The following is a 15,810-nucleotide window of genomic DNA, read 5'->3' on the forward strand; positions in this document are numbered from 1 at the left end:
TTTACTATATTATATATTTTAGCTATATAAACTAAAAGGCTTTCTATATTAAATTAAATATTTAGTATTATTAGTTGTAAACTTATTTTTAAAATAAAACATAGTTTTAGTTATAAATAATGTAGATTAATATTATATGATAAAGCTTTAAATAGTATATAATATTATTAATATTTATCTATTTTATTTATCTCTATATTTATTGGATTATGATTTTATGAAAGCGTTTTTTAATAACTTAAAAATATATCTATAGTATTATTTTATATATCATAAATAAATATATAATAAATATTTTTTTTCATGGTTTTGTATAAAATAGTTATTATTATTCGTTTATTTTTAGAGTTAATTATAAACTACTTTAATTATTATAAGATTAATATACTAAAAGAGAATTTCTTTAGTAATAAGAGAAATAAAACTTAAATATAAAATATTATAAAGTTATAAGCTCATAAACTTCACAATAGTTTTATTTCTAAAATATTTACTAAATAATAAATTAGACATCGTAACAGTTTAATATAGAAAGAAGAATATAATATAACTATATATTATTTAAGTTATATTTCTATTAGTTTAACTATATATATATCTCTCTATTTAAATTATATTTAAGCGTAATAATTATATAGTAATAAAATATATTAATACCTATATATTTATTAATAATATTTATTATAGGGATGATAATTAATATTCTTTTAAATATATTTAACTTAATAATATAATTAGTTATAGCTAGAAAAAAACTTACAATTATAAAAACTAAAGGGAAAACTAATAATTATAATTAAACGTAATAGATAACTATATATAATCTATATATTTATATATTTTAAGAGGTTATGAGTTTATAATATGTAAAAAAGCGTTAAATATAATAGATTTATATTATATAGTAACTATTTTTATCATTAAGTTTTAGCTCATAAGGTTTAGTAGTTGATAATAGAAATTAATCTTTTAACAACTTAGCTTATCAATAATGTTTAGTTTGAAAGTTTATGTGTATATAGCTTATTTGTTAATAATTTGTTAATAAATAATATATATTTATAGTTTATTCATAATTAATATTTTAAGAGAGGTATTAAATAAAAATAAAAATAAAAATCTAATAGTTTTATAATAGTTAGTTTATTTATAGAGATATTATTAATTTGATTAGTTATTTTATTTTATATTAATTAACTAATAAGTGTTCATATTACTATTATAAGAAATTAAGATAATACTTATTAGAAAATAGAAAAAGAGATTTATAATATAGCTTTCTATATTTATTTAATATATATATTTTATATAGTTTGAAATAATATAAAAATATACTAAGAAGCTTCATATAGTTTTTTAAAATAAACATTAGTACTATTAGTTAAAAAGACTTATAAGTTTAGTTTAATAATAATATTACGTTTAAATCAATATTTCTTATAATAATTTATTAAATAGTTTTAATAAAGTTAATAATATATTATTCTTTATATCTCTTTATATATATATATATATATAAACTAGTTAAATATACTATATATAAACTTAGTTATTAAGAATAGTAAATAAATAAATAAAATAAATCTAAATTATATATTATTAACTTTATTATTAAAGTTGTTACTCTTTGAATCTATTATTCTTAAATATTTACTTTTTATTTTTATAAAATAAGTTACTTTTTAGTCCATATTAAAAGTCTATATATAAATATACTAGTTAAATCTTTTTATAATACTTTATTTAACTTGTTAAACCTAAATATAAAAATAATAAGCTATTTTATAACTTCTATATTACTTAAAAACTATTTATTTTTATTTTTAATTATAAATATAAAATCTAATAAAATTGTAAGGGGTTTAAACTATTTTATATCTAATTCTTAAAATGAATAGATATTAATTATTTTATTTTTAATATTTATTAATAATTAATAAAAAGCTATATTTTATTTTATAATATTAAATCATATATTTCTTTATAACTATTTAAAAAATTATAAAATAAAATTAAAAGTAAATTTACTTTTAAATATAACTAATAATAATAGTAATAATAATAATAATAATATTTTATAATAAAATATAGCTAGAGAAATATTAACTTTTATTAGTAATAATATTATAACCTCTATAGATAACTTTATAAAAATAGATAATAAAACTAATAGAAGAGGTTAATAATATAGCTAGCTATAAATATTAATACTATATATATAATACATAAAGTAGTAATATATTAATCTAATTTATAAAATAAAATTTACCTCTAGCTAATAATACTTAAAGAGTATTTTTTAAGTTATTTAACTATTTAATACTATATTTAATACTATTTAATTTAATACTATTTTTTTTTATTTTTTTTAATTAGCTGAGGTTTTAATTATTTTAAGCGTTAAAGCTAATAGTTTTTAATAGTAGTATTATTTTTTATAATTTCTAATACCTATTTAGCTATAATATTTTTAGATATTTAATAATACTTAAGGTTTATATTTCTATTAATGTAATAATAATACTTATTATTACTATTTAAGTAGTAGTTATATTTAGAAATAAGTAAACATTTTTATTTATACTATAGTTTTAAAAAAGTAACTTATATTTATTACTTTTATATATAAAGTTCTATTCGTATTAAGTCAAGCTATTAAATTAATATAAATCATATATTATATTACTTAAGCTATATTTTAAATAAGATTAACTAATTTAATATAATATTATAGTTATTATTATCTAACTATACTATTTATAAAATTAATATTATAAAGTGAGATATACTAAATATAATTTAAAATATCTTAAATATAAAAGATACTATTGATTAAACTAAAATACTTTATTTAATTATAAAATATATAAAGTATTAAGATAGTAACATAAAGCGTTAAAAGAGTAATATTTGTAGTATTTTAGCTCACTATTAATAAGTAACTATAATAAATATATAATTGTATAATAAATATTTTAAATTAGTAATATTTATTATCAGTTTTAGTTATTTTTTTAATTTAATATCTTTAGTAATAATACTAATAAATCTATCTTAATATGTAAAATACTATTAATAATTAATAAGTATTACTTAAAACTTTTCTTTAAAACTATATTTTATTTAAACTTATAAAATAAATTTAAATTTTTAATAATAACTTAATAATTTTGATATAATTTATTAAGCTTTTTTGGTAGTAATTTTATAATATTACTATTAAACTATAATATAAACTTAATAATAAAATTATAAGTTTTAAATATATAAATATAAATATTAAGAATAAACTTTAACTTAAACTTAAAAAGAAATAGAACTTTAAATTTAATAAAAATCTTAAATTAATAAATTTTAAATAGTAAAGTAGATTTCCTAGAGTTAAAAAGGTTTTTAGTAGTATTAAAAATAAGCTTTTTTAGTATAAATTAATTTCTTTTTTTGAAATCTAATTTTTTAAGGTTTTTTAAGCTTATCATGTTAATTATCTTATACTAAATAAATATTTCCTCTTTTTTAACTTTATTATTAACTTTTGTTTTAATTATATTATCTTTTATATTAATATTATTTTTATTAGTTAATATTTTAGTTAGAGAGATATATAAAACTTTGTTTAAAAAAATTATATATAATTTATTTAAAAGTATATAAACTTAAGTTTTAGTTAGTTTATAAATATTACTATTTTTTTAAATATAGTTACATAAGCTTATATTTACTTTTATTAATAATAAGTTTATAAAACGTTTATTACATAAAAATATATTTTTATATTTCTTTCTAGTAATTACTAACTTTATAAATAACTTTATAAATATTAATAACTAAAACTAATTTAATTCCTTAAAAGTAATATATTTTAAGTTTAATTAAATATACTAAAGCATTATAAACTTTAGCTTGATATTTCTAAAAGTTAGCAAAAAAAGGAATAACTTCTTTATAATTATTATATAGTTAATTATACATTATGTTAAAATATATATAACGTGGTTCATCAGTCAGCCGGCCGGACCAGTCAGCCGGACGTTTTTTTCTAAACACTCTTACGTCCAAATCACTTAAACCTTTGACGCATAAAATCTCAACAACCATAATGCCAATCTACACCTAAGAAGACAAAGTCATTCTCGCGATTGAAGCGATCTGATCGACACGCGCTGCAGGTAATAACTTAAGCATTTCGCATGCTGCAAAGACCTATGGTATCCCAAAGAGCACCTTAGCTGATAGAATAAACAACTAACCGTAATATAAATAAGCTTAACCCTAATAATATAAACTTAATCTAATTAAAAAGAAAACACTTCTCTAATATATTATTAAATAGGATTCCAGAGGATTTCCTTTCTACCTTAGTAGTGTGGAAGATATAGCTAATCTCCTGCTATAAGCCTGTAATAATAAGCCTATTAGTAAGCGATAGGCTAGGCGGTTTATGGACTTACAGTCTGCTCTGAAAACTAAGTTTAATTATCTATATGATTATTAAAGGGCTCTTTAAGAAGATCCTGAGGTTATATCAAAGTGGTTTGCACTATTATGCAACATAATAGCTAAGTATGGTATCTAAGAGGGGGACCTATATAATTCTGATGAAACTGGCTTTATAATAGGTATGATCACTGCGTTAATAGTGGTTACACGCGCTGATTAATACAGCAAAGCAAAGTCTGTCCAGCCTGGCAACTGTGAATAGGCTATAGTTATTAAATGTATCAATTTGGGCGGGTGGTGCATCCCTCTGTTTATAATTGTTAAGGGTGTATATCACCTTGCTAGTTAGACTATGGAATCAGGTTTTCTAGGTAACTAGGTGATTAAACCTACTGCTAATAGATAGATAGATAATTAGATAGGTCTTAACTAGATTAAACACTTTAATAAACATACTAAAAACTAAATAAAGGGTATCTATTAGATACTTATTATTAATACCTATAAGAGCTATTTATCAGATGAATTTAATAATTACTATAAGCAGAATAATATTATAACTATCAGTATACCTATATATTTATTATATCTACTATAGCTATTAGATATTACCCTTTATTCGCCTTTAAAACATATATATAGTAATAAAATCAACTAATTCATTAGAGCCTCTATAAATCATATCACTAAGTCTGAGTTCTTTATTACCTTCCACTAAGCCTATAATAAGGTTTTTAATAAAGAAAACATTAGGTCTACTTTCTCAGGCGCTAGAACTTTACTATAGGACTTAGACTATATTATTAAAAAGCTTAATATATATTTACAGACGCCTACACCTCCTATAGCCAACCCTTTAACACCTCCACCTTAGTAGTTATAAACGCCCTCTAACCTATAATAAACTATCTCACAGTCTAACTTTATTAAAAGTTATATCTCTACTTATTAGGAAAGCTTACTAACACTAATTATTACTATAGTTAAGTAATTATTAAAGGGTGCATAGGTAATAGCATATTTAATCACTATTTTAACTGATCAGCTTCATACCCTTAAGGATATAAATATAGTATTTGCTAAGCGCTAGAGGGCTAAAAGAACGCAGGTCCAGCTTAGAGGGGCACTTAGTATAGAGGAATCTCAGGTTTTGCTTAAAGGGAAACAAAAAGGGAAACGTCCAGCACCTCAAGAGGACGACGAGGGGGGTCCATCAAAGAGAGCCCAGCCAGCTCGGAGACGCTGTGGTATGTGTGGTGAGACTGGGCATAACGCGCGAACCTGTTCCAAAGATGTCGAACCCTCAGGAGATTCTGATAGCGACAACTAGTAGTTGATTTAATACGTTGTGGTTGAGAAATACTAGATGTTGTTGTGTATGTGGGAAAAAAACGTCCGGCTGACTGGTCCGGCTGGCTGACTGATGAACTATGTTATTACATTTTTATATTATATTAGATCTTATAATATATATAATAATCTTAAACTTATAAAAACCTATAAACTAATACTGTTATATATAATAAGATCTTATTTTTAAATATATATATTATACTTTATATAATTTCTAAAACTATAGATGATATTAAAATATAAATAAATTAATATAAATAGTATTAATTACTAGTAAACTAATAAAAAATAATAAAAACGATCATACTAATTAACGTTTAGGGTAGTAGTATAGCTGAAACTTAAAAATCCTGCATTTGTAGGGGTTTCGGCAAGGGCAAACGCAAATGAGTGCTGTACATGCAGGCACCTGGCACCATCCAACAGCACTCGCAGGGTCTTCGTCTCTTCATCAACTGGACAGAACGGCCGCTATCGCGACTAACCCGGCTACCCTTTGTCTCTCCCCATAACCAGACTACATCTGACATACTCTCTCATACATGCCAAGGATTGCACCAGCCAAAATGTCGATTCCGAACCAAGCACTTGAAAAGGTAGGCATACCTAAAGCCCCTAAGAAACTCAGAACCACAGGGAAGCTCGCAGGCTCACCCCCCCTCGTCGCACGCAGTTGATCCGTGAGATCGAGAGCCAGGCCATCGCGGCCCAGCAGCAAATTGGCCAGGCGCGCACGCAAATGACAGCGAAGCAGCGGGAGATGCGAATGGTGCACCTGACCTTGGATGAGGTGGCGACTTTACCTCCCAACTCAAACGTTTTTGAGGGTGTTGGCAAGATGTACGTGGAAATCGAGGAGGAGCAAGAAATGAACTCTGCTGACTGTGCTTGCTTGGGGGCGGAAAAGGTTTGTCTCGCTACCCACTCCGCGACTGACGGAAAAACTGGAGGGTCAGATCAAGGAGAAGGAGGGTGAAGTCGAGAAGCTGGGTCAAAAGCTGCACTACCTGGAGACGACGTTTAAGAACAGCCGGCAGCACATTGACCAGATGCTCAAGGCACAGTCCTGAATGAAGGAATGCATACTTCGTTCGACCTGGTGGTGAAGGATGGCACTCAGTAATCCCAACGTGCACACCGTAGGAAGAAACGTGGGTACTGAGCAGAAGTTTCAAGACGCTGCGTTAGCTGCATTGTGTTTGGTGGGAACTTAGGCATCAGGATGGACATCGTAGCGACCTCAGGTGTCCCGGCTTCATCATCGCAGTAAATGGACCAGGCCAAGTCGAACTCGGTGGCACGACGAGCCGATCCTGCTGTCAGCCGGGCACTTGTGTCATTCAGAGCCCATTTCAAGTCCTATAGATGAATTCCATTCGACGCATGTGTTGAGGACGTTGGCGTGCTGGTGATGTGTAGCCGAGCGTTGGCCTTCTGGGGGTATTAAGACCAGGGTGGGCGTTGCATGACAGACGTGATTCAGCCTGTTGAACATTCCAGTAACCTCCACCACCTTTCATGACTGTCATCTATGCATGATGGCTGACACCTTTGGGGCAGATATAGGACAACTCAAGAGCAGTGCCCGAAAGCTGGGGGCGTCGCAAAATCACGGTGAGGCTACCTTAGTGTGGGGAGGCGGAGGCGGCAGGGTGAACTTTTGGAGCTGAAGATTGACGCAGACAAGACTCCCAGGCAGCAGGCAAGCTCAACTACCTAGGCAGATGCCAGTGATGGGTACGCGAGCCGGGCTAGCCCTGCATAGTGAGGTGACGCAGAAAGGGTGCGTATTTTGTCGAACGGGCTTAGGCAGGTATCTTTGCAAGTACATGCGCTCCCTTTGTCTCCCGTCCCGTCCCCATGCCACCATCCTCAGCAGTAGCATAGAGTGCTAGACCGCCGGCGTCGGACCAGTCACAGCAGGCGCCGACGAGAAGCCGACCGGTGGAACCACGGCGTTCCGGCCCCCAAGAAGCTCAAGCCACCCGTGGGAGATGGGCCCACACCGTCAGCAGCTGTGCAGCCCTACAGCAGGAGTCTAGAATGCTAGCGGTTAGCTTGTGTGGAGACGAAGGAGGGCATGGCGAATTAGCGTGCAACTGCGGGCGAACCGACGAATCACCAGCCAGTATAGTCAGCCCCCTGGCCAGGACACGCCGATAGTCATTCGTCCTGTCTGCCAAAGTTCGCTCTTTCACCAGTCACCTAACCCCATGGAATGGCAGGACGGTACGACTATGGTACATCGATCTCCATATCTGTGTCTGCCTGCTTACCGTTGCAGCTGTTCCAACTGCGACCCCTCCTCCTCCCCGGCCCCGGCCCCGGCCCCGACCCCGGCCACCTCTCTGGTACCCAAGGCACGCAGTTGTGAGGCCTTTCCTCCCCTCTTGTCCCTCTGAGGTCTTTCATTCTCCGCCCTAGGACAGACTGGCCAACCCAACCTGTTCATGTAAGCAGACCGGCATGTTGCGCGAAGCATCTCGTCGGCTCCTATGCCCTAAGCCAGGGAAAGCATAAAGAGCCACCAACTCACTTGCCTGCCCCCAAAACCCCCTATCCTACTCCCCTTTCCTTCCACCTTATCCGCCATCACGCGCCGCCCCCGTTCTTCACTTATGGTCCGTCGCTGACCCTGTCCCCCTCTCCATTCGACCCTATCCCCCAAAATTGTGTGTTTGCCTCGTTGGTCATCTCCAGACGTCATGAGCAGCTATTATTCAGATGACGACGAGCTGGACATTCGTGTCTCTCGTCGTCGTGCTCCTTCGCCGTCACCCGTCCATTACGTCGAGGCAAGGCCAAGACCTCGCAGCTACTACCCGAGCGCTGCGCAAACTAGTTATCTCGTACCAGAGCGCACCATAATATCTGCGCGCACTCGATCTCGCTCACGGGACCGGCGCTCCTCACCCACCAGCAGCGCAGCACCGGCACCGGTGTCGGCACCGGTTATCATAAACAACCGCATATACAATGAGCATTCGTCGGACGAAGACGATGACCACCGCCCTCAGACATACCACCGTCACCGCTCCCACTCTCGAGCTCCCTCTCACTCCCACTCTCGGTCACCATCATCCTCCTACATGACTCGCGAGGAGTACGAGGCTGAACGCGCTCGTCAGGAACTGCAAGAGCTTAGGCTCAGCCAGGACCGAGAAAAGGAAGAACGGCGTATCCAGCAAAAGTACCGAGAAGAGGCTGAGTTGCAGCGTGCCAAGCGTGACCTAGATGACATTCGTGGCAGAGAGGCTCGTGCTTCGGAGGAGAAGCGCTTCAAGACTCAAATTGAACTGCAAAAGTACGAAGAGGAGATGCGACTAGCCGAAGAAGCCAAGAAGCGGGACAAGGAAGCCTCCGACGCAGTGGAGCGGTACAAGAAAGAGGAGCAAGACCGCATCGCAAAGGAAAGGAAAGAGAAGGAAGAACGAGAAAAGGAATTTCAGAGACGACTCCAGGAAGAGCGCCAGAAGGAGCTCGACCGTCAGGCTAAGGAGAAGAAGGAGAGAGAGGACCGAGAGAGAGAATACAAGAGACGTCTCCAAGAAGATTTGACCAAGTCGGGCTTGGACGAAAGGGCAATTGCAGCGATTCTAAAGAAGGAGAAGATCCCAGAACCGCCAAAGCCTAAGCCCGCCCCAGTCGATCATGCCCTTGTGGCTGCTCAACGCCCGACATATACACGCATGGCCCGAAAGCATTTGTCCATCGAGACACTGAGGACATATCGTGTGGAGTGGGAGTTGGATACTGTGAGTGACCTAAAGGTCTCATTATTCTTTCGAAATGCGTCCGCTCACATCTCACAGGACCCTGATTACGTACTCATAAAGCGCTGGGTACCCGAGTGGGAGCAAGATACCCTTTGGAGGCACACTAGAGCGCTCCGTGAGAAGCGGTCATCCAAGCTAGTGCTGGAGATTGAAGACAAGAAGTCTCATCGGCATGAGCCGGAATTTGAGTGGGTCAGAAAGAAGAATGACCGTAAGAGGAGCAAGTCCCCAGCGCTGCTCATGTACCTCGCAGGAGCTAAGCCGGCATGATGTTTGGAGGTCAATGGCGAGGAGATCGATTTACCGGCGCGTTAATCATGGTATATAGTATCAAACGATGACGTCCAAGGTGTTTGTGTTTTCGTTGATTGAGGTGAGATTTCAAGCGCATTTTGTGCGCGCAAAGCTAGGGCTCTATTCTTGTCGTCAAGTCGGAGGTCCAGGTGCGCTCAGCTCTTCTAATCAATTCTTCATAAACTGTCCAGGCCAAAGCCGAGCTCATTGCCTTCCTGCTCATTCGGAGTGTGACCCCGTCTAGAAGGGAACGAGCGCCCTCTTCCGCAAGCATCTTGCGGCAAGCCTGGTACATGTTTCGGTAAATGGATGGCTGGAGTTGTATCCTTGTCTTAACGGCATCGAAGGGATTGGAAATGACGGAACAAGCAGCACCGGCCATGATGGCGGAGCTGAAGTTGACAAACGTCGCGTGAGAGGTTGTTATGTAGCTCCGTGTCGGCCGACTCTGGGATGAAATATCGCTCAGTCGCCTTTTCAATAACTCGTAAAACAATACGTACATGCCCGCGTAGGGGGCATCGCGCATAGCAGTAGCGCCGAAGCCGGCGAAGAATCCCCGGAAGCCCGTATTTCTGTAAATATCGGTCGAAGCCCCGAGGATGGATCGGTACGAATACAGATTGGACTCATACCGAACCTTAATGACGGTCAGAGGCATTAAAACGAAGCCGGCAAAAGTTCTAGCGACGGCGCCAGAAATGAGATTGGCCGATGGCGCAAGAGTCGGTAAGGACGAGGAGTGAGAAAGTCGGCTTGTAGCTTGGTCGAGGCCGAGGAGACGCGATCGGGAAACATATTGGCGGAACGAGTTGAGTGAAGTGAAATAGAGGGCTGACCCCAGACCCGTTCTCAGTGCTGAGGGAACAGTACCACGCCAGAGGGTTTGAAATTTGTTGGGCGAAGCGGCCACTTCCTTGAGATAGGAAGTTAGGGATCGATGGCCGGACTGCTGCACTCGTGTCTTGAGCAAGTCCAGAGGTTGAAGAAGGACGGCCGAGGCGACTCCTGAGCCTAATCCGGCGAAGAAGTGCCGAGCTGCGCGCAGGGTCAGCACTGGCGCTGAGGACGAAAGCCCGATAGACAAATGGGAGCAAGACTCACAAGATTTTGACCGGCGTGGAATGGTTTGTTGAGACATGAGAGTCTGAACAGATCGCGCTTGGTGGAGAAGCTACCGCTGTAGTCGTTAGTTACGCCTGCATGCGCGTTGTCACCAGCGATGGGAGTTTATTGGGAATTTCCACTGCAGTTTATAGCCATATTGTCGGGAGAAGGGTGTTGGACCATGGGTTTGACTGGCAGGAGGATACCTCGTATAGTATCGCAGGTGCGAAACCAAGGACTTTTGTTTATATAGCCGACTACTAGACAAAGTAGATGCTCACTAGCCCATTCAGGTGCCAATCGATTCAAGGTGGGGCGCCATTTGTGATGACTTTCCTCGGCATATTGGAGTAAACACCTTTGTCGGATATCCTCATATTATGCATCTAGGTCGGTTCTTTTTTTTCCCCCCCTGGGAACCGAACGCCCCATCTCCAGGGTGAACTCACACCTCCGAATGCTTCGAATGCAGAGTACCGTAGTTCAAACATCTTCTCTATAAACCCGCCTGAACACGTAGTATGATAATGCACGACATTTACTGATGCTTTCCTCAAGGCATATAGCGTGAGCTCCATGAAGTCCATGATGAAATGTTGTCTCTCCCCGGCATATCGGGCATGGCGTCCATCTTATCCTGCGCTATCCGACCCTCAGTGCGTCGCCTCTCACATCCCCAACATGAATGGAGAGAGACTGGAGAACAAGAAGGCTAACCCGCCTGCTTGGCTCCTTACAACTCCTTTGACCCTTGCCCCTTGTAGTCTCCAATGACAGACTCGAGACGGCCTGATAGCAAACGGTGGCGCTTGACAATGTCGATCCACTCGGACTGTTTGGTGACTCCTTGGTTGTTTTCCCCAAACCTAGCAAGTAACATGCCGAAGTCACCCCCAAGCCTGCCTAAGCTGCCTGAGCAATACAAGACCTGGGTCAGGATGCTGTCTCGAGCAGCTTGGTCTTTGATGACTGGAAGATATGCTGCCAAAGTCTCCAGAAGCATCTCGACAAGATGCGAAGGAAAAGTTGCCAGTGTCGGTGGCAGGGGTTGAAATGGATCTTCCGAGTCGTTGCCTGGCCCGTCCGGCAGACTCGTGGCGTTTGGGAAGATGCTCTTGAACATGGAAACGACGCCAAAGCTTTGCTCGCGAAAAATCTCGACGTAGCGCTTGAGATACTTCTCCGTCTGCTGGCCCCCAGACCAGGACTGTAAACTGGAGCCTTGCTGCCTATGCCTCTCTTCGTCGGCAAGCTCCCGCAGGGGTTGCAAAGCACCGAGGGTGGCGTCTAAGGTAGCCACACGGCAACAGAGAAATAGCAATGAAAGTGCGTTCTCCTGAGAATCACGACTGGCGGAACTCATGGGAGAAATGTCTGGGAGAACTCTTCTCAACCAGCTGACTGTCCGCAAAGAGGCAGCTAGCTTGAGCCCGGGGGACTTGAGGGCCGTGATCAGGTCGGCCGCCATCTTGACTATGGCTTCATCGGCTTGTTCAGAAACCAGATCCACCAAGGGGGAGTCTGGATACAAGGCGTGAAGTCTTCGAATATGAGCGTTTAAATCCAGAGCGGACGCGTAATTGGCTGGGACAGTGCTGATGGCCGAAGACAGCAGGGTGGGAAGTTCCAGAACATCGACCAGTCGCTCCTCATTGTGGAGCAACAGCAGGGCGCGCTTTCTCTCGACCAAATCTTCATTATCACTGGACTTGCTGTATGTGGATGAGAAGCGCAAAGCCTCTGAGTCGAGCTTAGGGATTGCATTGCGTAGGTCAGCCGTGTCAGCGACAAGAGTAGGCAGAGCGCGGGCTAGACCGGCGTGGTGCGAGGCCGAATCGATGACAGATCTGTGAGAGCGTTTGGAGACTCCTTGGAGAGAAAGAAGAAGCGACTGAGATGACTGAGCGAGTGATTGAGGCTCTGTGGAAACCAACGCTGCCGGACTCTGTTCAGCGAGATGTGTCAAATATTCAAGTTTAGCCGTCCTTGGGGTTGGGTTTGGATCAGTCCCTTGGGTCTGCCGCAGATCGAGCAGATCGAGGAGAAGATCGGCCATGGTCCAACCGTCAACGATGATAACATGTGGCTGTTTCCATCGAGATAATGCAAGCCCGTAAGATTGCACAGGATGTGGTGAGGGTAAGGGGGGTGAATAACGTGATGTCGACGGCAGCAGTGTAGTAGTTAGGCGTGGGGATACCTGTAGGTAGGTGCTTGGTGGGTGATACCTCAGGTAGGCAAAGCATACAACTAAGGTAATCATCAGAAGCCTACTCAGGACTCGTTATATGTAATTAGTGCCTACGGATACGTAGATACTCAGAATATCAAAATAACGAGTTCGACACATATGCAGCGTTTGTAAGTACCCACTTTGGTGCAACACCAAATGCATCTGTCGGCTGCACGCATACCAGCGTGGTGGGATGGAGAACGAGAGTGTTACCCGCCGACCTGCACTATGTGCTAGGATAGCTGTGTGATAGCACCACGGGGTTGATAACAACCCACGTGGTCGTTCTTCTGATCACCGCACTCATGAAGTACCTAGCTCAGGCTCTAGAGACGCTTTCTTCGCGCCAGGCCAGCTGATGTCGCTGCTGATGGATGATCAGATATCACGGGCCGAGTAGTACATGAACCTGCAACATGTCACTAAGTAGGTACCTGGGGGGGCGGCTGTACCTTAGCATATCAAGTTTGAGGCGCCTGAAAAATGCGCCTCCTGGCGCACGTCTCCCACAGCTCGAGAAGCACAGAGGTTGCGAAGTACTAGCAGAACTTTTGTCATTCAGTACGTCCCGCAAGGATTTGCACTAACTATTGAAGAGTTAACCCTCCGGCGTACAAGATAAGCAGATACTTTAGCAAGGGCCCAGCACCTGCATCGTTCCGACGTAGCGCTCCATCTGCTCAAGGGTGATCCGCCTTTTCCAGAGAAACCCCGTGTGCTAGCTAGCATCTTTACTTTTTTTCTTTTCTCTCCAAGGGTCCTCCCTCATCCAGCTTAGCTCCCCCAACAACCCGCCAAATCCTCCAGCTCCCCGCCATACCGCATCTTTCTTTAGTAGCATCAACTTCCACGCACTACCGTAGCTCACAGGACCTCAGATCAACCTCTGTCTTTCAGCCTCGTCTTTTTTGCACACCTGACAAACTCGTCGATCGACTCACCGACTGAAGGCGGCCAGCCCGAACACTCGACGTTTCTTGAAAAGCTGCTGGTATCTCTTCCGAGCACGAAATCTTCGCCCCTCTCTACATCGCCGCACGTCTTTCGGACTCTTCCCGCCATAGACAAACCGACATTCGCCCCTATAAACGTTGACGACGCCTCCAGCAGGAGCATGAGAGACCCCTTTTTCCTCGAGCCCATACCATGGCTCGTCAAGGCAACACAGCCATGGGCCGATCTTCTGTCCCTCCCATCATTGCCGCTCCACGTCCATGAGGTGCTCGCCGCTAGCTTGCTTTACTCGGTCATCTACTACCCGATATCACCCTTGGTTTCGCGCCTCATCGTCGGCCGCAAATACCTGGATCTGCCCAGGAAGAGAAGAGTGAACTGGGATGCTCACGTCGTCTCGTTCGTACAGAGTACCCTCATCAATGGATTAGCGCTTTGGGTGATGTTTGCCGACGAAGACCGCAAGAGAATGGACTGGCAGGAGCGCATCTGGGGCTACACTGGTGCAGCTGGCATGATCCAGGCTCTCGCTGCTGGATACTTCCTGTGGGATCTGGTCGTTACGAGCTGCAACATGGACGTTTTTGGCATTGGCACTCTGGCCCATGCTGTTAGTGCCCTCTTCGTCTACGCTCTTGGCTTTGTAAGTCGATCACGGTCTACAGCTGTTTCCACGCTCGTCTAACCATTACATTCAGCGACCTTTCATCAACTATTATGGCTGCGTCTTCATTCTCTGGGAGCTATCGACGCCTTTTCTCAATATCCACTGGTTTTTTGACAAGCTGGGAATGACTGGCTCTCGTGCCCAGTTATACAACGGATTGATGCTGCTCTTTACCTTCTTTTCCACGCGCCTGGTGTATGGGACTTATCAGTCGGTGAGGGTTTTCTCGGACATCTTCGCGGCCATCGATACCAACCCTGTCTTACCTGTCAGTGCCGACACTGGCGAAGTCATCACTTCGACTGTCATGAGATTTGCGACACCTACATCAACGGTACCTGCTTGGCTGGCTTTCACATACCTCATGAGCAACATTACTCTGAACAGTCTCAATTTCTACTGGTTCATTATGATGATCCGTGCAGTGCGCAAGAGATTCCAGCCGGCCAAGACAAACGAGAAGGATATGCTCAAGGAAGTATCGGCGATGAAGGCGATTTCACAGCCCACACAACCTGCAATTCGCCGACGCAAGGTATAGATACGGTGGAATGGGTAGCTAACGCCAGTCGGGTTTGCCTGGCTATGACACTTGAGGAAGGCATGCAGGCATACGGTCTAGAGAGTCGTGCGTCCGTGTAACGGTGTGCATGATTAAATCTAATGACCGGCGTACTGTACTGTCGTTTGCTGTAGTAAAGCGCGTTCTTGCTTTAGATGGGATCGAGCACGGAGTTGAGTATAAATGTACGTTTTCTCAATACTTGCGACTATCTGAAGTTCTGGACACCTGGCGACTCCTTCCTGCTTGTGGATCTCATGTTCAATCCACAGCCTCTAACCGTGCTCTCCCGCGGATTTCATGGAGTTTAGCATACGCATGCAATGTTCCCAAGGAGGTGAAAACAGTCGCTAGGGTGCAATCGGTCTGCTTGTACTGATTTCGGCAACTTATCGCTGGGGAACGACCTCATGCATGCGAGCCT

The 15,810-nt window shown here is 40.4% G+C and overlaps 5 protein-coding genes across 5 annotated transcripts; 3 read left to right on the forward strand and 2 right to left on the reverse strand.

Annotated features, from left to right (window-relative positions):
* Window positions 1-6,359: 6,359 nt before the first annotated feature.
* PFDN1 (Prefoldin subunit 1) lies at window positions 6,360-6,863 on the forward strand (the record flags this gene model as incomplete). Its single annotated transcript, XM_037325901.1, has 3 exons — window positions 6,360-6,389; window positions 6,467-6,700; window positions 6,744-6,863. 3 exons carry the CDS (start codon window positions 6,360-6,362, stop codon window positions 6,861-6,863), a joined length of 384 nt encoding a protein of 127 aa, XP_037175647.1.
* Window positions 6,864-8,498: 1,635 nt separating this feature from the next.
* CGCA056_v010655 (Reticulocyte-binding protein 2-like protein a) lies at window positions 8,499-9,839 on the forward strand (the record flags this gene model as incomplete). Its single annotated transcript, XM_037325902.1, has 2 exons — window positions 8,499-9,548; window positions 9,606-9,839. The coding sequence occupies 2 exons, from the start codon at window positions 8,499-8,501 to the stop codon at window positions 9,837-9,839; spliced, it is 1,284 nt and encodes a 427-aa protein (XP_037175646.1).
* Window positions 9,840-9,975: 136 nt separating this feature from the next.
* Window positions 9,976-11,557, reverse strand: mic-13 (Mitochondrial glycine transporter; the record flags this gene model as incomplete). Its single annotated transcript, XM_037325903.1, has 3 exons — window positions 9,976-10,901; window positions 10,968-11,037; window positions 11,420-11,557. The coding sequence occupies 3 exons, from the start codon at window positions 11,555-11,557 to the stop codon at window positions 9,976-9,978; spliced, it is 1,134 nt and encodes a 377-aa protein (XP_037175645.1).
* Window positions 11,558-11,703: 146 nt separating this feature from the next.
* Window positions 11,704-13,026, reverse strand: cog8 (Conserved oligomeric Golgi complex subunit 8; the record flags this gene model as incomplete). The annotated part of the gene is made up of 1 exon (XM_037325904.1): window positions 11,704-13,026. One exon carries the CDS (start codon window positions 13,024-13,026, stop codon window positions 11,704-11,706), a length of 1,323 nt encoding a protein of 440 aa, XP_037175644.1.
* A 1,291-nt stretch (window positions 13,027-14,317) lies between these two features.
* CGCA056_v010658 (putative TLC domain-containing protein) lies at window positions 14,318-15,365 on the forward strand (the record flags this gene model as incomplete). The annotated part of the gene is made up of 2 exons (XM_037325905.1): window positions 14,318-14,800; window positions 14,856-15,365. The coding sequence occupies 2 exons, from the start codon at window positions 14,318-14,320 to the stop codon at window positions 15,363-15,365; spliced, it is 993 nt and encodes a 330-aa protein (XP_037175639.1).
* Window positions 15,366-15,810: the final 445 nt, after the last annotated feature.

Source organism: Colletotrichum aenigma, assembly GCF_013390185.1.
Source record: "Colletotrichum aenigma strain Cg56 chromosome Unknown KSG_Cg56_contig07, whole genome shotgun sequence".
NCBI classification, from domain to species: Eukaryota; Fungi; Ascomycota; class Sordariomycetes; order Glomerellales; family Glomerellaceae; genus Colletotrichum; species Colletotrichum aenigma.